Source organism: Asterias amurensis, chromosome 1 (genome assembly GCF_032118995.1).
Source record: "Asterias amurensis chromosome 1, ASM3211899v1".
NCBI classification, from domain to species: Eukaryota; Metazoa; Echinodermata; class Asteroidea; order Forcipulatida; family Asteriidae; genus Asterias; species Asterias amurensis.
Genome location: NC_092648.1, coordinates 387,032 through 409,285, shown reverse-complemented (window position 1 = coordinate 409,285; position 22,254 = coordinate 387,032). Strand labels below are relative to the sequence as shown.

Genomic DNA, 22,254 nt, shown 5'->3' with positions numbered 1-22,254 from the left:
CACCTGTTGTAGAGCCAGGTTGATAGGAGTGTTACCAGACTTGTCTTTGGCCGAAGCATCACATCCCTTGTCTATGAGTAGTTTAGCTAGATCTAATATGGAATTCTTCTGTGCCTCTTTCTCTGCAGGCTGTATAGGAAAACACATGGAGTAAAGCTTTGTAGAGACGGCAGGATTCATCACAAAGTTAAGGCAGATTAAGGCCCAATTTCACAAAGATGCTTAGCGCAAAAGGTAGCTTTAGCACAACAAAATTATGCTTAACAGACTGCGACTGGTACACAGTATGCTTAACAGACTGTGACTCTGAAGTACAGACTGTGACTGGTATGCTACTTATTTTTGCTCTAAAGCAGAAAAAATTTGAGCAATATTTTCTAATTAACTAGATCTATGAAGTTAGATCAAGATTATGAATAAAGATAAATGTGAAACGAGTTTATTTCAGAATTAATATAATGAGAAACCTAGAGAAGTTTCTTCAAACAGACATTTGATAGAGAACCTTTCTGAGATCCAAAACGATCTCCCAGGAATTATTGCTATCCACTCAATCTTCAGAAACGTCAAGATTTACTTGACAATAGTAGTCCGATTAGTAGTACGTTCAAAGGAAAATGAAAATGTAGCAAACCTAAATAGAACTTATTTATACCAGAAAGATTTCTTTCAGTTGAATACAAACATCATAAATAAAAATATTCACAAGATATTATTACTACGTCCGGTCCCCCCCCCCCCCAATAAAAAAAAAGGGGACCACAAAAAACCTCATAAAATGTAACCCCAAATAAGGATGTCTGGATAAATACTCAATATACTTACATCATACACAGTGGGCATTCCACTTGCAGCCAAGTAGTGAAGCTGGAAAATAATAAATAGAAAATAATAATTAAAAAAAAGAACACCCTTGTTGCACTAAGTTGGCTTCAAGTCTTCTTTAGATTCAAATATTTTAGTGAGAAATTACCTTAATCTCAAAAACTATGTTATATTACTTCAGAGGGAGTGGTTTCTCACAATGTTGTATACTATCAACAGCTCTCCATTGCTTGTTACCAAGTAAGTTTTTATACCAACTTATATTTGAGTAATTTAATATATTGTTAATGTTTTTTACTATTAAAGAATAAACTGAAATAGATACTGACTGCATTTCTGTTGTTGATGTCCACCAGGCTAAGATCAGCTTTCTTCCTGATGAGGTATTTCATCTGATCTACCATGTATTTAGTCATAGGACTAGCAGCAGTTAACATAACCAGGGTAGCTCCACTATCATCTCTGAAGTTTAGATCAACATTTGGTTGCTCTAGTAGAAGATCTGCACAGCCAACGTGACCCTTCATCAACGCTACACCAAGAGGTGGAATCTGCCAAAAAGATTGCAATATTGGACAAGAATAAAGATTGACGTCAAGCTAGGTCCCATGATTTGTGTAATGTGTAACTTAGTATATTTATCATAAAAAGAAGGGATTGCCTCTGTGTTTTGGCATGGTCTGGCAGCAATTTATCCCTTCCAAGGTGTTGTTCTCTGGTTGCTTTGTCCATACATTAAATTATTCTAAACAAGCTCCTCTGAATCAGAGACTTTGGAACGTTAAGTGGCAGCAGACCTACCAGGTAAATTTCCATAGTCTACAGAGTCCAATAACAATGGATTTACCTGGTAAGTCTGCTGCCACCAAGCGTCCCAAAAGTCCCTCATTGACAAGTGTCATTTATGATAGACAAGGTGCATTTTATAAATGTCCATCATTATTATGATAACCTGAATCTTGGGGCTCGATAATGTCAGAATAAAAATAAGAATTTAAAGTTCCAACTGACCTTCCAATCATTTGATACATTAGGATCTCCACCAGCTTTGAGGAGTAGTTTGAGGCAGTGCCACCAGCCATACGCAGCTGCATAGTGGATAGGTGTGTTCCCTGAAGAGTCCTTAGTGTTAGGATCAGCTCCTTTCCTTAGTAGGAGAGTTGCTATTGGATAGTGGCCATTCATACACGCTAACATCAACGCAGTACGCTTGATCTTATCTGTTATATCAAAGAAACAGACTCAGTGATTTGACTTAGTAGAGTCACTATTGGATAGTGGCCATTCATGCACGCTAACATCAACGCAGTACGCTTGATCTTATCCGTTATATCAAAGAAACAGACTCAGTAATTTGACTTAGTAGAGTCACTATTGGATAGTGGCCATTCATGCACGCTAACATCAACGCAGTACGCTTGATCTTATCCGTTATATCAAAGAAACAGACTCAGTAATTTGACTTAGTAGAGTCACTATTGGATAGTGGCCATTCATGCACGCTAACATCAACGCAGTACGCTTGATCTTATCCGTTATATCAAAGAAACAGACTCAGTAATTTGACTTAGTAGAGTCACTATTGGATAGTGGCCATTCATGCACGCTAACATCAACGCAGTACGCTTGATCTTATCCGTTATATCAAAGAAACAGACTCAGTAATTTGACTTAGTAGAGTCACTATTGGATAGTGGCCATTCATGCACGCTAACATCAGTGCAGTACGCTTAATCTTATCTGTTATATCAAAGAAACAGACTCAGTGATTTGACTTAGTAGAGTCACTATTGGATAGTGGCCATTCATGCACGCTAACATCAGTGCAGTACGCTTAATCTTATCTGTTATATCAAAGAAACAGACTCAGTGATTTGACTTAGTAGAGTCACTATTGGATAGTGGCCATTCATGACGTAGGCATGAATATCATCCACTAGGAGCCTGGCTCGTAGAGCAGAATGAACTACCTTCCCAACTTTTCACAACGCAAATATAGCTAAGAGCCTTGCTCAAAGGCACAAGTGTCATGATTGGGATTAGAACCCACACTCTGCTGCTGACAACAACAGAGCTTGGGTCTGGTGAACTAGACCACTCAGCCACGACATGCCACAATTGCTGTTTAATCTTCAATCAGTTATTGTCTACCCGATTCTGGATTGAATCCACTTACCTTTCTTAGCAATAATTGCCTTCATTTCAATGAGAGCTTTAGCTAGATTGAAAAATCCAGATTGAGCAGCAATCATTAATGGGGTGACTTTATTATTAGATGCTGAGACCATTGCTTCGATGTCTGCACCGTGCTTCACAAGACTCTTCACACATTCCTGTAGTTAATTAATAAACAAATCAATGAATGTGTGGTATGCATGGAGGTACAGCAAGATGTGCAATGAAAAACCAGCTGGTACAGTAACTACTTTGTGGACTTGATGACCTAAACTAATGTGACATGACAATGCTATAAACACTTATTGCCGTTTGGCTTCTAGTGACATAGAATCTTGTGTACAAAGCAAATTTTCTTGCATCACGATTGGAAGGGGAGAGTGAAGTGATTAATGCCTCACTATAAAATTTGCTTCGCATTTACATTCACAGGAAGTATGAACTGGACTTAAAGACACTGGATACTATTGGTAATTGTCAAAGACCAGTCTTCCCACTTAGCGTATCTCAACATATGCATAAAATAACAAACTTGTGTAAGTTTGAGCTCAATTGGTCTTCGAAATTGAGAGATAATAATGAAAGAAAAACACCCTTGTCACACGAAGTAGTGTGCTTTCAAATGCTTGATTTCGAGACCTCAATTCTAAATCTGAGGTCTCAAAATCAAATTCGTAGAAAATTACTTCTTTCTGTTACTTCAGAGGGAGCCATTCCTCACAATGCTTTATACCATCAACAGCTCCCCATTACTTGTTACGGAATAAGGTTTTATGCTAATAATTGTTTTTGAGTAATTACCAACAGTGTCCACTGCCTTTATTTAACTATGATATGTCGCACTGAGCCAAGGATCTGCAAGCCACAGTTCACAGCTGACTAAACCCCACCTATTCCAATATTTATGACACAGTCCTTAAACTATTTGATCAGTGAGCTTGCCTAGTGAGTGAAGATGACTACATTTGATGTATGTTGCCTTCTGGCTTCTAGCTTTGAAGCACTTATCAGAGTACACATGTAGCAAGAAGTATATTTTCCCTTCCCAGTGGACAGTATTGGTGTATTTTAGACTGTGAATATTGAAATTGTACATAAATAAATATTTTTATGTTTCTTATTGTTTTTCTGTAATTTTAAAAATAGTATTTATATTTTCTTTTCCTCTGTATGTATTTTAAACGCAATTCAGCCTCTGGCTGCCAAGTTTGAATGTTTTTTAATAAAGTAATAATAATAGTGTTTGTTAAACTGTTATGTTACATACCACATGTCCTGCTCTAGCTGCATAATGTATGGGGTACTCTGCCGAGGCTGATTTCCTCTTCACACCAACCAGCTCATCATTGCTATCTGTTAATTAAATAAACACAGTATTATTGAGTTGGTTACCAAGTCTCAGAATGGTCATGGTAAATCTGGGTTCTGCTTATTTGACAACCAGTACAAAATGCAAATATTTAATGAGTCTTTGAGGGATTGTGCTTTGTGTTTTATTTAGTAAAAGTACAAACTTTCAGAATGTTTCTTGGATTTTCATTAGTTTAGTTATTAGAGCCCCAGACTCAAGTTCTGGTGTTTCTGTTCAGCAGAGTGTGGGTATAAGAGTCGTGACACTTAATCATTATTGCTGCCTCCTTCGGATGAGGCGTACATGTAAAGCCGTTGAGCCACGTGTGTTGTGTAAGGCACATAAAAGAACCCAGTGCACATATCGAAAAGAGGAGTAGTTCGCCCCGGTGTTCGTGGTTTGATTGGCAGCATATTGGGCCACAGCACCTTGTAAACCATTACATGGTGCTATGTGAGAGAATAGTCATCATACTTCAAAATGTAGCTCCACAATAACTTTTTTAAGAAAATACTGAATGTTGAAGCACCTTGAGCCTCACTGAGTGACGGATATGAAGGCTTCGTAAGAAGCCACTTGTATTGTTAATATTATTACTAACCTTCACACCACAACCCAGTTTACTAACACCTAGTTTTGTCTTATAAGATGTTAAGCTTATGTCAACATATAAAATGAAAAAAAAACTTGTCATTGTTATCATCAGACAATGGAAGATGACAATTGAATGTTTCCAAACTGACCTGACTCTATTTTCTTGAGGAGTAATTCAATGTTTTGTAGACGTCCACATCTTGCAGCCACCATGAGTGGAGTTGTGCCTTTATTATCAGTCTCATCTGGATTCAAACCTCTATTGGGCAAATCAGAAATTACACTTATAGGTTACCATGGTAATCAATAGATCCAAAATGGTTTAGATTCACTCCAGTCAACTAGTTGTTCCAAGAAGAATAAAACAAAATGGTATTATTTTTAAGTCTAGAGATTCAAGAAACTTTGTTTTCTACTTATCTATTGTGGTTTAAACACATTTAAGATGATCATTAGCGTGTAAAAGAAACACATCTTGTTTGTTCTGCACTCTGGTTGGCTGAAACACAGTCACGAGGGGTTAACTAATGTAGGATAGTGCATGAGATTTGCACTACTGTCAAAGTAGATGCGCGCCAATACTTCAAGCACACACATTATTTGCGGGAAATAGTTCCTGAAGCAGGCAAAAGAATTTATATTTGTGACTGGTTACAGCGCCCTCAAAAAAAGTTCCTTTTATTATTTCATAGCTTGGACCGAGGTGTGTTATAAAACACATATGGACTGGCATAATTTGGTAAATAGCTCACATCTATCCCCCCGCTCTAGTGACCTTATTGCCAGTCCATATGTGTATAATATTTTCTCGTCAAACAATAACTTTGTAGGAGTAAGAAGTATAATATTGAAGCTTACCTTCCCAGCAGGAACTCTAGAGGCCCACTGCCATCGCATGCTGCTGCATAGTGAATAGGTTTAACTCCTCTTATATCAGCTAGAGCATACTCAGGGCAGACTGATAATAGCTTAGCTAAGATCTTAGGGTTAGGATTGATAGCAGCACAGTGAAGTGGACTCATCTATAAACAACAACAAACAATCATGTATATTAGTGAATAGGTTTAACTCCTCTTATATCAGCTAGAGCATACTCAGGGCAGACTGATAATAGCTTAGCTAAGATCTTAGGGTTTGGATTGATAGCAGCATAGTGAAGTGGACTCATCTATAAACAACAAGAAACGATCATTGATATTTCTTTTTTGGGGTAATTATGTCTTTTTAGTAATGTATTCTTTGGAGGTCTGAAGCTTCGTTTTACAAAGGACTAGGGCACCAAGGTGCTTTTTCCTTGGTAAAGGGTGCGTCTATAAGAAATGTTGATTTTAATACAAGGGGCACCAAGACATTGACCAAGGGCAACGATGGCAATTGCCTCCATGAAGTATCAGGCATCCATTGTCCTTTCCATGGTCCAAGTTTATACAAAACAGCTTGAGTGAAACTTACTCTGTGATTGTCATATGGTTTCTTCTTGACTGAGACTGCCTTGAATGGAGATAGATTCTCAGCTTTATCATTCAGGAGAACCTAGCAATAACAAGTTAATCAATCAAAGAAATATTCCACTAATAGTTCTTATTTCAATGCCATGGGGAATTTGGGCATATTTTTTAACAATAAGGTTAAAGAAAAACATGCCTGCAGCCCAGTTCATACTTCCTACAAATGGAACAATTTTTTTGAGAAATTTTTTGTTGCAATTTTGTGATGTCAAAATTCATATCACATTCGCATTCGCAGAAAGTATCAACCAGGCTTTACTAACTACCAAGTATTGTTGCTATTTTTATACAAATGATTTCTTATTGTTGTTGTGGTCACAGCTGAACAGTCAATAACTCTGGGCTCAAACTCTGGTGATTCTGATCAGCAGAATTTCTGATCAGCAGAGTGTAGGTTCCAATACTGGTCTTGAGGAGTAATAGGCAGGGTGGTGCAGGCAGTTTAAGGAGCGATAAGTAGGGGGGGGGGGGTCAGGGTAGTATGCATGCTAAGGGAAAAGGTCTAATAATAACTCTTACCTCTTCATGAAGTTTGTTGAAGTAACGTCCACCAGATTGATTGCATTTCTGGATCAGACGACCAGCTAACAATCGATGGCCTGCTTTTACTGCAACAACAATATTCTCTTCTACAAGGCACTACAAGTCCAAAGTAAATACAAACATTCAAGTAAACAATCAAACAAACACCTCCATATTTAAGAAAACGTGAAGGATGGTAATTCAGTACAGTTAACCACCTCATGCATCCACAAAGCCCAATGTGCTTGGTTGGTTGGTTTGGCCGAAAAACAGTGCGTAACAAAAATGTGTCCAACTAGAAAAATATTACCTAACAGAAACACGATACAGCCAAATTGTTATTGTTGTGTCTGGTGCCCCACTCATCCTTTGCTTAGCGAGGAGTATTTCCTGCTTAAGCAGCTCTATGAAATTGGACTCTGGCTAATAGAACGCAAGATGGATTCATATTGCTCTGGAATTCACTTTCTGAAAAATACACAACATCTCCCCTTTTTAGCAGCAACTAAGACACACCTGTTCACACTTGCTTTTCCTACCTCTTAAGAATTCCCTCTCTCCATCTTGACCGGCGCCTTTGAATGGTTTTTACATCAAATTCAATGCGCCTTTATTAATGCTGTGTAATTATTGTTGTTATTAGGGCTTTATATCTTCTCATTTTTACAAAAATTTCTCACAAAAGTAAACATGATCAGCACAAATAACTTCTTATAGTTTAAATAATGTAGTATTTGCTTCCAAACCAGTAAAACAACAATATTTTACCTCTAAGACAGTGGATGGAAAAATAAATGTTATTTCACAACAGCTTTCACCCAGTACTCATTAAATAGACTCACCTTGTCATCTGGGTTAGTGGCCATCATAAACTCAATGGTCTTTGGAGATACTCCAGTTGTCATTGCTTCTAGTATGTGTGCATCATTTGATCTGTGATGGCCAAGATCCTACAACCAAGGAAGTGGCAAAATAATGTTAAATGTATACAATCACAAGCTAAAATCTGGACCAAATTTCATGGTTCTGCTTTCCACAAGCAAAAAAATCGATACATACGGAAGCTGGGAATTCCACGCTAACCTCAATCTAATTTCAGGGAATTTTTTATTATGCGTGTGCATACTCTACGTTACTAGGCATGTGTTATCAGAGGATAAATTTAACAGGAGCTGAGCTTACCTTTGTAAAAGCATTGTTACCTTCTCTGCTTCCTCTCCCTACATTAATATCTCGTACAGCATGACCAAGACTCAAGAAGTTATACCTAGTAAAGGATGAAATCAAAAGCTCCGTCAGACAATTTAAGCTTTCAGAGCTACTCAATATTATGTAAGCTTACCTCCATTTTAGCCTTCGAGAAAGGCTAGGGTTCGAGGAAGGCCGTTTACTATTTTTGTCATTAATACCATAGGTCCTTTTGGTTGATAAGCAGTTTGCAACAATAAAAAGCAATAAATGTTTATTTTATAGTGCTTTATACACCTGAAGGGCGACTCAAAGCGCTTCCAACATTATTACCCCTGATCACTGGGCCATTTAATTAATTCCTTAAACCATCTCAACTCCCTGTGGAGTATACAGCCTGTGCTGCCAAATATGTAGCGCAATCAAGGCTAATCAATCACAAGAACCATCTCTGCCCTAACAGGTTCCCATTTACCCCTGGGTGGAGAGAAGCAATTATAGCTCAGTGTCTTGCTCAAGAACACAGGTGTCTTGACCAGGACTCGGACCCAAACTCTGCTGAACAGAAACACCAGAGCTTTGAGTTAAATGCTCTTATCCGCTCGGCCACGAAACCCTCCTAACAGCTAATTGTAGTTACTAAGTTTACCTTCCACGGCTCTGATGTTCCATGATAACTTCCGGTAGCTTGGCACGTTGCTTGTTACTGCTAATCTCTGGTAACAGAAGCTTCATAGCAGCCTGGTTCTCTAATCTCACAGCATAGTCCAAGGCAGATAGTTTTACATCATTACTCCGATTCAACATCACATTAGGAACCTCTTTGTTGTCTACTAGTTTCTTTAGGAGTGGCATGTCATTGGTTAGGACCGCTCGAATGGTACGCTTGCACAAGACAAACTTGGAGACCTCTGGCATCTCGTTTTCATTCCTAATATGATCACAATAAAAAGAGCATGTTGAAGGCGGTGAAAGAAGATACAGGGTTAGAGACTACGGATGAACTAGCTGGCTACATGAGGGATCAGGATGTGTGGCATGTGTATCATCACGCTCGTCTCAAGTAACTTGGGTTGCGGAGTGAGTGAGAGAGTGTCATATGCAGTTTACATTTCAGAAGAACAATGATCATGATAAAAATGTAAAATGCAAAAGGAGAGTTCCACACCACCTGCCATTGATCTCACCAAACTCTTCCTAACTTAAGACTAGTCCGATCTCTTAGCACTGCCTAGGACTAGTCCTAACATAATGTTATTTTGACTGGTACACTGTTTCTGGTAAACAATACTATTCTGTGCTTAGCAAGCTTTTCCGCCTATAGGCTTATTGAAATTGGGCTCTGGTTCCCCGACTTCTAAAGAGAAATAACAACAAGACTTACTTGAGTTCAAACATTGGATCCTTTTGCACCACTTCAATATCTGGTCTCTGGATGAGCTTATCATTGGGATGAAGCTTCTCTCGTGGCTTCTTCTTTTCTTTCAGTTTCTTCTCTTTTTTCTTCTTGATCTTTTCTTTGGTTTTCTTCTCTGTCTTCAAGGGTTTACGTCCTCTCTTGCCAGGTTTAGCTGCAGCTTTTCCCCTTGTTGTCTTTGCCTTGGCAGTGATTTTCTTTGCGACTGAAATGGGAGTAAATTAAGAGAGTTTTCATCTTAATATGGTGTTTTAGGTAATAACATTCTGCACTAATGTTAACAAAAAAAGCAGAGTCTGGATCTCAGACAAACGTGTCCAAGTTTGACATTTACTTGCAAGTACGGACGATACTATTAGTGCAGTTTGGCAAAATCTGAGAAAGAATTCAGGCCTGAAGCCTTTCTCAGGCATCTGAAGCACACAAATTTATGCAACAATGTTTGTTTTTTTCTTTCATTATTTTTTTGCAACTTCGATGATGAGTTGAACCCAAGTTGAAAACACTGGTCTTTGAAAATATTACCCTCTAATAGATGAAGGAAACAAAATCACATAATTTAGTCTAGACTAGAAAACTAATTATCCTATGTTTGCAAGTTGTCACCTCTCATTGTTTTCAACAGCCTTCAAGTACTTGCTGAACATGTTTGTGATTTTCTTCTAGTTTACCTGTCTTTGTTGCTGTAGTGTTTGCCCCCTTAGGTCTGCCACGCCCCCTCTGTGTACTGGCTTGAGACACTGCTCTAGCTTTGGGTTGAGGCTTGGGTTTCTTGATTTGAAGTTTCTTGATTGGTCTTTTTATCGCAGTAGAAGTGGATGGATTGTCTTCATCATCATCTTCACTATCCTCATCCTCATCTTCATCACTGCTCTCTACACGTTTTACATCTTTCATCTCCATGAATCGTTGAGCTGAGGAAAACAAAAGCAATTTGTAAACATAAGTAAGTAGTAATATTATAGTAATAATACTAGGCTCTTATATAGCACCTCTAGGGGCATATCAAAGCACTCAGTATTTTTCCCGTGGGTTCAAATCCAAGTAATGACAGTTTAACAAAGACACTCAACTATAATAACTTTTCTTCACTCAAGTGTAAATGGGTATCTTGTAAAGGCTGCCAATCCAAAGGGACCTGAGATGATGTAATGAAATAATGTTGATACCCCAAGCATCAAAATTGCGGCATACCAGCCAATTATTATTACGATCATTTTTGTGGAAACATTGCAAGTTTAGAAACCAAAAGAGTAACAAGTAAAGTGTTCAATTCACATTATAGAGCTCTGACATTAAAGACACTGGACAAAGGCACTGGAGACTATTGGTAATTGTCAAAGACCAGACTTCTCAACATATGCATAAAATAACAAACCTGTGAAAATTTGAGCTCAATTGGTCGTCGAAGTTGCAAGAAAGTAATGAAAGAAAAAAAACAAAGTTGTGTACTTTCAGATGCTTGATTTCGAGACCTCAAATTCTAAATCCGAGGTCTCAAAATCAAATTCATTGAAAATTACTTCTTTCTCGAAAACTGCATTACTTCAGAGGGAGCCATTTCTCCCAGCGTATTACCCTATCAGCAGCTATCCATTGCTTGTTACCAAGTAAGGTTTGATGCTAATAATTATTTTGAGAATTACCAATAGTGTCCACTGCCTTTAAAGCAAATTGTAACTTCCAAATTGGAAGGGCCTTGTCAAACAAGGCAACTTTTGATGGCAACTCAGTGTTTGTTACAGAAATACTTCAGAAGCACATGAGTAATTTCTCAAACAATGTCTTACAATCCCCATGAATATGTGAACATTAAAATGTAAATGAATTGATTTCTTTGAGATTGTCTGTACCTGGTTGCTTGTAAATTGCCTCGTGTGACATGACCCTTAGGGATACTTACTGTCATCAATGCCCGATGTTCCATTCTCTTTCTTCATAGCAAGTCCCAGAACCTTCTCTACTCGTGCGATCTCACTCCGTGGCATGACTAGCAGACCCCCAGCCTGTTTATTCATGACTACATCAGTAAGGATGCTGTCTATATCAATGGTATCACGATAAGACATCTCATAGGTTCCTGGTTCCGATCTCAGCTCTAACCATAAGATCTTGAAGAGCTTGGTCTTGTGGTAGACATTCTGAGCAGTCTTACAGATGAAATACTTCCCTGAAATTAGAGCATTGAGACAGTTAACAACAAACACAGACAACGATGCATCAGAAAACATCCTCTACAAAATAGGACCTGCTATGTATCACAGAACCTGGCCAAGCATTTTAAATCACCGGACCCAAGCTCTAGTGCTGGGTTTGATTCCCGGTCAAAACACTCATGCCCTGAGCAAGGTACTTAACCATAATATTGCTTTGTAAAAAGTGGGGAAGGTAGTGCCTTTACAAGCCAGGATCCTAGTTGAAATGATACCCATGCCTACATCCTTTAAGACTGTGAAAGGGATAACCCTATTTCAACCCCAGGAGTAGGTGGCAACACATCCCTGGCGTCAGTTAAGTGTAACCGGTAAGCCCTCACCTTGAAGTAGCCGTCTAAGACCTTGTGATGTAATGCGATCTCTCGTAAAACAAGTAATTCAAAACAAACTTCATGTATAAATCTCTCCAAAGTTTAGAGTATAGTGTAAAGCTTCAAGAATGATAAAAAAGCAATCCTTCATTCAATCTTCTGTAGAACTTTCTGAAGGACGATATATCAAAATTGGTTTTTAGCAACGACTTTATATGGATCATGGTACTTAAAACCTAATCACACCTAATCAACTCATCTTAGTGTTGGTTAGATTCAACACATTCTTAACTTGAAATGAACATCAAGAAATGCAATTGAAAATAAATATACTTGAAACCAACTTACCATTTTCAGTTCTAACAGCCAGGTAGGTGTTCTTCTGAAAGTAAAGTTCTTTATCTGCATTTGGAGTTCTTACTGATTGTTTTGAGATGGCATCTACTACATCTGATTGGTAGTATTCTGCTGGCATACGCTTGCGTTTAATCTGTGGGCTACGAGGAGAAGCATGTAGGGTAGGAGAAGTGGAAGGTACGGGACGCTTCTTCCCCTGGTGAGCAAAAATAAATAAACACAAATCAAGTAACTATTATATTAAATGTTTAACTTAAAGGCACTAGACTCCTTTGGTAATTGACAAAGACCAATTTTCTCAATTGGTGTATCCCATTATATGCATAAGTTAATGATAAATCTATCAAAATTTCATCTCAATTGGTCATCAAAGTAGCCAGAAAAAAATGAAAGAAAAAATAACAAATTTGTGAGCTTTCAGATGGCCGAGAATGGCTTCAGGCCGGCAGGTTTTTTTTAGCTTCAAATACTTTAGTGAGAAATTATCTTTCTCAAAAACTATGTAACTTCAGAGGGAGTCATTTCTCACAGTGTTTTATATTATCAACAGCTCTTTGTTGCTTGTTACCAAGTGAGTTTTTGACCTGATACATATTTTGAGTAGTTATCCTTTACCCTTAATTTTCACCATGTCTCTTTAAAAGTGCCAATCTAATCCAAATCTTTAGAACAAATAGACGCATTTAGTAGCCTCCTATTGTCGGTTTTGAAATGTTATGATCAATAACAAAAAAGTCAAGAGAAATCTGAAGCTTCAATTTGAACAGTCCAAATCTGTTATAAAATAACAAACCTGTTATAAAAAAATTTATAAAGTATAAAAATCTTGCATAGCCATAGGCTAATACATATATTTTGGATTATTTGAAGTGGTCCTTTGAATGTGATTACATGATGCATTCCTTTCAAGGTATTGTGTGCATTTTTGTATTTACCTTTGATGTAGATGGTCCATTGGTTAGCTCCTCACCCTCTTCCGCCATTCTTGCTTTCCGTCGTGGCTGCATAAACAAACAATTATATGAGTGTAAGTATAAATAACATACTGTTTTATGTCATAATAAATCCCAAGGTGGCGTTTTGATTTGGAATCTTTTCCAACAAGAGAAGAAGCTCTTTAAAAAGATTCTAAAACTCACTGTTCTTTTCTTTTGTGGGAGAGACGGCCACTTTCTTTCAAGATTTGTTTTCTTTTGTTGTGACTTTTTCCCATTTTTTTTTTAAATGAAAGAATAGGCCTACATACAAGTTTTACAAGTGAATCAATGGATGTTGAATTTGGATCATAGATGAAGAACATCATTTGGTTTTTGCCCTTGCATCGATGTGCATTAGGCACTGCAATATTCAGTACAGAACAGGTGTATAACTTGGGGCTTTTGGGGGCATGTTGGGTGGATTGGATTTAGAACCTGGCTGTGCAGCACTCCAAGACAACTTTCCGTATGGCGCCACCAGTTTTTCACTCATTTTTTCAAAAAGGGATATATCATTGAGGTAAATTAGATACTATATTACTTCATATCGAATGAAAAAGTGGTGGCGCCATACGGAAACTTTTCCGCAGTCCAGTGTTCTGTTTTTGTTTAAATTAATCCTGCTGATAATTACACAGATTATAATATATGAATACAAAATTACTAGAAATAACAGATTATTATATGCAAGTTACAATGGAAAGCGTTCTAGTTGTCCTGCTCTATGATATGCTCGACATATGAAACAGTAAAAAACACCTAAAAATAAATAAGATTAAGAAACGGTGATTGATGTCGGAAATAGACGGTTAAAAGCATCTGTGCTTTTCAATCATTGATGTGTACTGTGGGATGCATGCATTCAACGGTACGCGTTTTTTTATCGCAATTTTAAAACCGTTTGCTTCACTTCCCACAAATTCATGCAGATTTTTGCAAAGTGCTCAGCGCTAATAACCATCATATTGTACCAATATGCATCAACTTATTTAATTTGCATGCAAATGAAGTGAATTATCGGAGTCATTACCAGCACTTAGTCAGGCAGCCAAAAGCACAGTCGGGCGTCTGCGGTCGCGTCAACGTTTTTCGGATCCGTTTTGTTCCAAACTCTTCAATTGAAGTATTTAACTTTGGAAAATGTAGTGTAACGCGTCCAGCACGAATAATTACAGAGGAAAGCCGAGGGAGGCGCTCCGATAATCAAAATTAAACAAAAACATAACAAACAAAAACGAACCAAAAAAACAACTTGTTGATGACAGAAATGCAGTTCACTATGCTTAGCATTTTTAAACTGCTCTATAAAGTCAAAACCTTAACATTTGGAACCATTCAAGTTGTTTACACCAAAACAAAATGAGATGGCCCTATCGCTTAAACTCCATGTGATAATGCCAACGTCAGGGTCAAAATTAATTAGGCTATACAGCGGACTATTTTTTACTTCGTAGTGAAACATTTCTCAAAATGCTTTATACTATCGAAAGCTGCTGTAGGCTTCTTACTCATTGTTGCCATTAATTATTGTAGTGAAACGTCGAATATGGACGGGTTGCCATGGCCTCCCACCCCAGCCATCCCGGCCATCCCGCCCAAGGGTTCGAAACTCATACAGTTTAGATGTTTCTTCTTGAACGTAGCCACGTATAGAATATACTTGATGAACAGAAACTTACCCACCGCCGGCCGGACTCCCGGTGGCGCACCCCGAAGGAAACAGACCACGAGTAAACCTTGAAGTGCCTTAAATACTAACAACTTATGTAACTTCAACATAACTTAGCCAGGTGCACTTTAATCACCGTGACCAGTGAGCCGTTAAACATTAGCGCTGGGCTGGGCGAACGTCATTGCAATAGGCAATTCTCTAAGTTGAAATTGTTTTGTTAGGCCTATAATCCTTGCTAAAGCGTTCATCTTATACACAAGATTATACAAAATAATTTCTCTGCATCTACTATTTGAAAGACTGGATCCCAACTTGAACAGCTTCTGTATATCTTCTTCACATTTCATCTCCCTTGACTCTTCTTATCAATGTCTAAAAGGGTACTCTCTTGAAAAAAAAACACGCGTTCGGAGGACAACTCTTTTTAAAGTGAAGGATAGGTATTCAACTCGATTTAGAGTGAAGAAGTTCGTTCAGATTTTATTCCAAAAGAGTCCCACAAGAGTGCATGACTTTCACTCTCAAAAGAGTGAAACTGACACCACTCGGACAAGAGAGTGAAACTTTCATGGAGGACTAGTTGTAGTTCATTAAGTTTAAAGACTCTGGACACTAATTAGGACACTATTGTTAATTGTCAAAGACTAGTCTTCACGTTCATGTATCTCAACATATGCATAAAATAACAAACCTCTGATGATTTGAGTTCAATCGGTTGTCAAAGTTGCGAGAAGCTGTGTGCTTTCAGATGCTTGATTTCGAGACCTCAAATTCTAAATCTGAGGTCAGATCGAAATCAAATTCGTGGAAAATCATTTTTTTCTCGAAAACTATACATTACTTCAGAGGGAGCCGTTTCTCACAATGTTTTATACTATCAACCTCTCCCCCATTACTCGTCACCAAGTAACGTTTTATGCTGATAATAATTTTGAGTATTTAACAATAGTGTCCACTGCCTTTAAACATTCCAAGTTCTTTGACTCTCGCATGTTATGTAATGCGCTCGAATATTCCATGATTAATTTGCATATATACCGTTTTGACATACTTCCCCTTTGGGGCACGGTTCTTTTGTTGATTGCTTTGTATTCGATACCCATTGTACCCAATGTTGGAATGTGTAAAGTGGTATAAAACATCGGTGTGCAGAGAGAGGGGCGTTGGTCACAGTTTCATGTTCGAGGAGAAGCCCCCGGCCCGAGCTCCCGGTGTGCATCGCTCTCAATTCTCATGTAAGTGCCCTTTCAATTTTTTCATTACCCCCTTTGCTCTTATGTAGGCTAATATGTATCATTGGTGTTTGTTGTGGGAGCCCCCAAACCCCAACCACCCCCACGCCCTGAATCATTTGCATGAGGACAAACATCTTGCAGTGCTAACGTTATCTCACTATATATGTTATTTAGGTTTAAAGAGTGAATCAATGGAAAAATGGCCCTTACCAAATGTGTGCTATCCAAGTCGCACAGCCATGTGTTCGTGTTTATACACGGGCGATTTGCAGATCTTTAATCATTTCCTTCAGCCGCCCCCCGCTCCCCCCCCCCCCCGGTCCGGCCATGTCGCACAACATCATTCGGCAAGTGTGATACACAACTTTAAGAACTCTCAAATTAACTGTTTCTTAAATGTATGGACCTTCATTAAATTGTTACTTAGTGTTATATAAGTTTGAAATATTACCAGTTGACATATACAGTATGTAAAAAAGGAACTTGTATTGTTGATTTGATTGTGCATAGGTTGACTGTGTCTAGGTTCGATTGCGCTATTAAAGTATTTAAATGCTTCAATTTACAAACACTACTGTTTGCATATAACATATCCGAAGGACTATGTGACCTCAGTATTCCAGGTCAGCCAAACGAGCATTCACGTCACACAATAACACGTTCTATATGCACAAACCCAATACACACCCACGCAGGCGTGTTCCATTGTGTGCGTGACCATGACTGGCGTTGAACAAAATGGGCGAAACCGTCCTTTTTGCTCATAAAGATAGCCGTGTGTTATAATCGACGCATTTCATTATTATCAGAAACTATACAAAAATGTTTCATACAAAAATGTTTAACTACACTATCAGTTGTGTGGGTTTTCTGCCCCCCCCCCCCCATTAGACAGCCCAGGTACCCATGGTGTCCACCGGCCCCCATGCATTAACCTATAGTTGTGAAATACACATTATGCCCTATAATAATTTTGTCTGGCAATAATATTGCTGTATATGCGTAGTTGCACAAGACCATCCTCACAACGAATCAATGTTTTAAACCACATTGAATTTAATTTTGAGAATGGTCCACCAAAAGCTGGCAAAACTTCCAACTGGACACAGTGATGAGGGTGGGGGTGGGGGGGGGCACTTCATTTGTCCATGGTGAGGGGGGTGGGGGGTGGATGGCAAGGTGGAGGAGGAGGAATTTAATTTGTTTTAATTTTTAGAGGCTACAGCTAGCTGATGATAGTATTTGGGGAGGCTCCATTTTTTGTTCATTTTGAGCAGGTGCGGGGGATGTTTTGATAGGGGATTAGTGCGGGAATTGTTAAGACCAAGTTTGGGAAGGTACCGACACTGAGACAAAACTTTTCCTTCATTTTGAAAAAAACCCATATGGTATAAAGGAAACTTCTTGGTTCATGAGGGGGGCGCCGGAGATACGGCCCTTATAGTTAGTTTAATACCAATCGGGTGATGGGGAACTTTACCCCCTGTGTGAGGTGCGGCCATTAATTCATTTTGAGGGGAGCAGGGGAGGCACCCCATCTCGTTATTTCCAAGTAAGGGGACATTCGTCCTGCTGATATTTCAACTGGAAACTTACCAAAGGATGAAACTTTGCCTCATGGATAAAATGCGGCATTTCTCAAGATGGGTGGTGTCAAGGGGGAAGGGAAGTGTCGTGGTTTAACATGAATAGGCCAACACACATCATTGCAGCGCATCATTTGCAAGGCGGCTCCTTTGAAGTACTCACTTCGATTATTTTGTTATTATAAAACTTCCCTAGTCCCCCTGCAAATAATGAATAACTATGACATATTTATGTAAGCCATAGATGCGCATATATGAAACTAAATGGGGAAACAACCATAGGCCGTACGCGACGAGACTTGTCTGCCTACCTGTGAACGCGGTGGCGATACAGACTGTTTCTGACCATCACTGCTTCGACCCGTCCTCGGTCCGGCCGGAGTTTGGCGCAACCGAGAGGTCATGGCAGCACCTTAGCCCGGGGTATGATCCTCCAAAACTCGCGACTCTGCCAGCTCCGAAATAGGTGAATTTACAAAATGTCTACAAGCCAAACACACACACGGAAGCTTGTATAGACTTGAACGTGAAGAGAGGCGGTTCACAATGAATCATAATGCGCATAATATTCTACATCATAATGTTGACCTTTGGGTTGAAGGACTCAGTGTGTGTAATTTAGGATCCAGGAATATTTACCGGGATTTACTGGCGTTGCAATCATGGCAGAAAGTGAAAGTGTCATGTGGTTGTTGTTTGTAGTTGAATGGGTGGTGGGGGGGGGAGGTGCAATGATCCCCAACTATCAAATAATTAAAATAAAAAATAGTTAGCAAAAATCAAAGAAGTCGGTGAAAGATGGGGGTGCCGCCCCCACCTCACTCCGTTGGTCTACTGCATGAGTGGCTAGACAGAGTGGCTCATGGAACGACAGTGGCGGAACCAGTGAACCCTTGACACCCCCCCCCCCCATGCGAGATCATTCACAAAGTGAAACGTCACCCCCCCCCCCCCACCCCCCCCCTTCTCAAAAAAGGAAACAAACATAACCCAAAAACAATAAGAACAACAAGTAAACAGCCTAAAATGTATAAAAAGTTTGCAGAAAAATGTGAAGGAGTGTGTTTTGGGAGTTTTTCACTCTGAGCTATAAGACTTAGGCATAATTGCCTTCGAGCTATTATTGCGGAAACGAACATCATCAAAAACCATTTGTAAGAAAACAAATCTGAAGCATTCTAACTTTTATACATTGTAATATATTGGGTGTGTACTTTTTTTGTGTATAATATGCTTGATAAACTCGGAAGTGCGCTCTTTCTTACGGGGCTATAACGGGGGCTATATATCGAACACAGCAGAGCAGACTGAGAACCTAAAGCCAGGGTCTCAAAGAGGGCCAAAGAATCCATACCCATTGGGATGAGTCAGGTATCGTTCCCACAAAGTAAGGGTCGATCCTCGGCTCTTTGTATAGCACCCAGACGACTTTACGCTTCGTTATTGTGTAAACTGTCACTGGTACCTGTTTATTGTGCACAAAACCGATTCAGTCAGTAAAATGTAAACACAATCTTTGACTTTGGTGTGTGTAGCTGTTCCTCGGAGTTTCTTAGGAAAACAACTTCGAGTAAATTGTTAATAATGTCAGAAATAGTTTCAAGTGTTTATGGTGAGGCTATAGAATCAGACTCCGATGAAGAAGAAGGAAGTATGGGTATGATTGGGGAGAGGTTGCCGTTGGGCGTGCCGACATCACGGCCCGTCCCGCTGCGTACTCTATCGGCCCAGCCTGGTGTGGTCGTACAGGGTGAAGCTTCAGAAACGGATGATAGTGAAGATGATGAGGATGATGATGAAGCGAGGATAAAACGATCCTCATCCGACCCTGCTGGAATAAGACATGCGGGTCTCCCTCCATTGAAAGGTAACTCATTTTGCTTCAAGTATTTTGGTTGTGTTTGGTTGGGGTTCCTAGCCTAGTCTACTAGTACTACTACAGTCTACACTACACTAGCCACTTATAAGTGAGTGTACACTACTCTGTCTGAGGACTTGAACCTACTAGACTGTTAGTTACTTTTGTGTGACCTCCAGATCAAGGTGTTGCGCTCTACCAACTAATCTATCTTACTCTAATGTTGTCACCCATCTAAAACAGTATAGAGGCCAAATAAGATTAACTTAAAAATGATAGCAAATGAAAATGGGGGTTGGATTCTTTTCCACTTTTTGCCAGAAATTATGTGCTTACTTGTTTTGTTCTTTCTTTGAAAATGAATAAATGTATTATCAAAGGTCATTACTTAAATTTAAAACCACAAGTCAATACACTCATTCATTGTGCATGCAAGCTTGCTTTTGTGGTGTACAAAATGATATTTGTTTGCAATTTATGTCAGTGGTACTTTTAATATTAAACGGATAATGATAACAGCTTATATTATCTTTGTTTTTACAGTTGAGCTTTCACCCAGAAATGATGATTCAAAGTCGCTATCAACAGGAAGTACAACATCACAAAATGAGTCCCAACATTCTGAGAAAGACATATCAAAGTTTGATACACTGCTCCATCGTAAACTACGAGAGAGAAATGCAAGTCTTCAATCCACATTGCATGACTGTGTAGCTGGAGCATTCCTGTTATCTGCCAAGGAGTTAGGGGAAGCTAATCAGATGCTGGCAAAGTCACAATCCGTCATCCAGGTATGTTTGTATACATTTAACTTTCCTCAACATCCCCCATCTGCCTATGTAGGACGCAGTACTGCAGGCATACTAATCCAAGTCCAAATATTTGCAGGAAAGAGAAATTTCAGACCTTTTTATCTGAATTCAGACTTTTTGAAGTGTAACTGCCTGATTTAGACCAAACATGCTGTATTTGTATATTATATCCATGTGAAATAAGCCCGGGTCTTTGATCTACTTTTTTGGTGCTTATGACACTGTTCTAAAAAGCTAATTTGAATTTATAACTCCATGGGTTACCAATGGGTGGATATGTGCCATTATTTCAATGTACCTCTTAATAAGATCTCAATCCAGGTTTCAGAGTTTTGTGTCAACAATGACTCTCACTCCTGCAAAAGTTGAGGTTAAGGTTTGGTCCTACCAACTACCAGCTACCTCTAATGCTTTGATTCTGTGTGTTTTTTTACCCCAGGATGTAAGCCATAACTTGAGAGTTTTCACCACAGATTTAAAAAAGATTGAACAGAGACTGGATATGATCAACTCTTGCGTCAACATTCCAAATATCAGAATTGAACTTAAACAAAGGGAACATGTCAAGAATTAAATCACAGAAATATCACGTTGCTGGTCAATGTTGGCTTCAATGGACAGTTGTTGCTGAAGTTGAGAGGAAATGAATACTTTTACTGAAGACATTTTAACAGTCGAGCTTCAACAAGGAATTGGGTACGTTTGATACCAGATGATATTTAAGATAGGAACAATTTGAAATCAATCTTTGCTTCACATTTGATAGTTTTTGTAATGTGATTTGTATGGAATGCATACATATGTGTTGTCTTTTGGGATTTCTATTTTTTTTTTCTGACTTTTTGTAACTTAATTTTGTGTGATTTTCTGTTATCATTCTATTCAACTCAAAGAAAACTTCTTCCTGGGGGAAGGGTCATTTTAAAATTATTTATTTTAAAATTTGAATCGTAGATGTATGAATATAATGAACATTTATCTCTTGGCATTGGAAACAATGTACCAACACATTGGTTTATTTCTAAAAAAGACATGTTTCATAAATCAATTAATACTGTTGCAATTATTGACTACTATGTTCATCAATTATTTTGATAAAGAAATCTATCCCCCGGAAATCCTGTCCCCATAAAAAAAATAATGGGAAATTATAACGTGGCTGGAGGAGAGGGACTCACAAGAGGGCGCTATAAGAAGAAGCTTGTGTGAGAGACAGGATCTCCTGCCACGCCTGTAATGGAGGAAAGAACTCTTTAGACCAGGGCTCGATTTCTGCTAAGCACAAAAATTTACTTAGCATGAAATGTCTGCCTCGATAAAAACAGGATTACCAACCAAACTTCCATTTGTTGCATATTACTTGTTACTGGTATTCAGCTGTTGTTTGCTCATCCTGAAAATCACATTGAAATTTGGCTAGTAATCCTGTTTTTATTGAGGCAGAAATTTCATGCCAAGCAAATTTTTGTGCTTAGCAGCTCTATGAAATTTGACCCAGGTAACCTGTTAGCATTGCATGTTTACAAAAGGGCCACATAAACTGGACTTAAACTAAAAATAATAAAAAAGGGTGCCCCAAAGTGATAAACGAATTTCCTTATTATAACAAATATTTGCTTCATTACATTAAATATTATTAAAACTATAAAA

The 22,254-nt window shown here is 38.7% G+C and overlaps 2 protein-coding genes across 4 annotated transcripts in view; one reads left to right on the top strand and one right to left on the bottom strand.

Moving 5' to 3' along the window:
* The window catches only part of LOC139941635 (poly [ADP-ribose] polymerase tankyrase-like), a 49,345-nt gene extending 30,877 nt beyond the window's left edge, over window positions 1–18,468 (bottom strand). Inside the window, exons 1-19 of one of the 3 annotated variants that reach the window (XM_071938224.1) lie at window positions 18,246–18,468; window positions 13,400–13,465; window positions 12,456–12,660; window positions 11,484–11,750; window positions 10,252–10,494; window positions 9,548–9,785; window positions 8,813–9,094; window positions 8,158–8,242; window positions 7,818–7,925; window positions 6,973–7,092; window positions 6,398–6,478; window positions 5,804–5,967; window positions 5,095–5,204; window positions 4,268–4,353; window positions 3,002–3,158; window positions 1,837–2,045; window positions 1,155–1,376; window positions 826–867; window positions 4–129 (exon numbers count right to left, since the gene is read on the bottom strand). In XM_071938224.1, coding sequence (XP_071794325.1) covers window positions 4–129; window positions 826–867; window positions 1,155–1,376; window positions 1,837–2,045; window positions 3,002–3,158; window positions 4,268–4,353; window positions 5,095–5,204; window positions 5,804–5,967; window positions 6,398–6,478; window positions 6,973–7,092; window positions 7,818–7,925; window positions 8,158–8,242; window positions 8,813–9,094; window positions 9,548–9,785; window positions 10,252–10,494; window positions 11,484–11,750; window positions 12,456–12,660; window positions 13,400–13,465; window positions 18,246–18,338 — 2,904 coding nt within the window. In that variant the 5' untranslated portion in view covers window positions 18,339–18,468. Of the gene's footprint in view, window positions 1–3; window positions 130–825; window positions 868–1,154; window positions 1,377–1,836; window positions 2,046–3,001; window positions 3,159–4,267; window positions 4,354–5,094; window positions 5,205–5,803; window positions 5,968–6,397; window positions 6,479–6,972; window positions 7,093–7,817; window positions 7,926–8,157; window positions 8,243–8,812; window positions 9,095–9,547; window positions 9,786–10,251; window positions 10,495–11,483; window positions 11,751–12,455; window positions 12,661–13,399; window positions 13,466–14,471; window positions 14,521–15,804; window positions 15,835–18,245 lie in introns of those variants that run through there. The other 2 variants (XM_071938240.1, XM_071938231.1) reach the window with 2 other exon arrangements.
* A 941-nt stretch (window positions 18,469–19,409) lies between these two features.
* On the top strand, window positions 19,410–22,254 carry LOC139941676 (uncharacterized). The gene is made up of 3 exons (XM_071938276.1): window positions 19,410–19,801; window positions 20,336–20,583; window positions 21,044–22,254. The coding sequence occupies exons 1-3, from the start codon at window positions 19,519–19,521 to the stop codon at window positions 21,176–21,178; spliced, it is 666 nt and encodes a 221-aa protein (XP_071794377.1). The 5' UTR covers window positions 19,410–19,518; the 3' UTR covers window positions 21,179–22,254.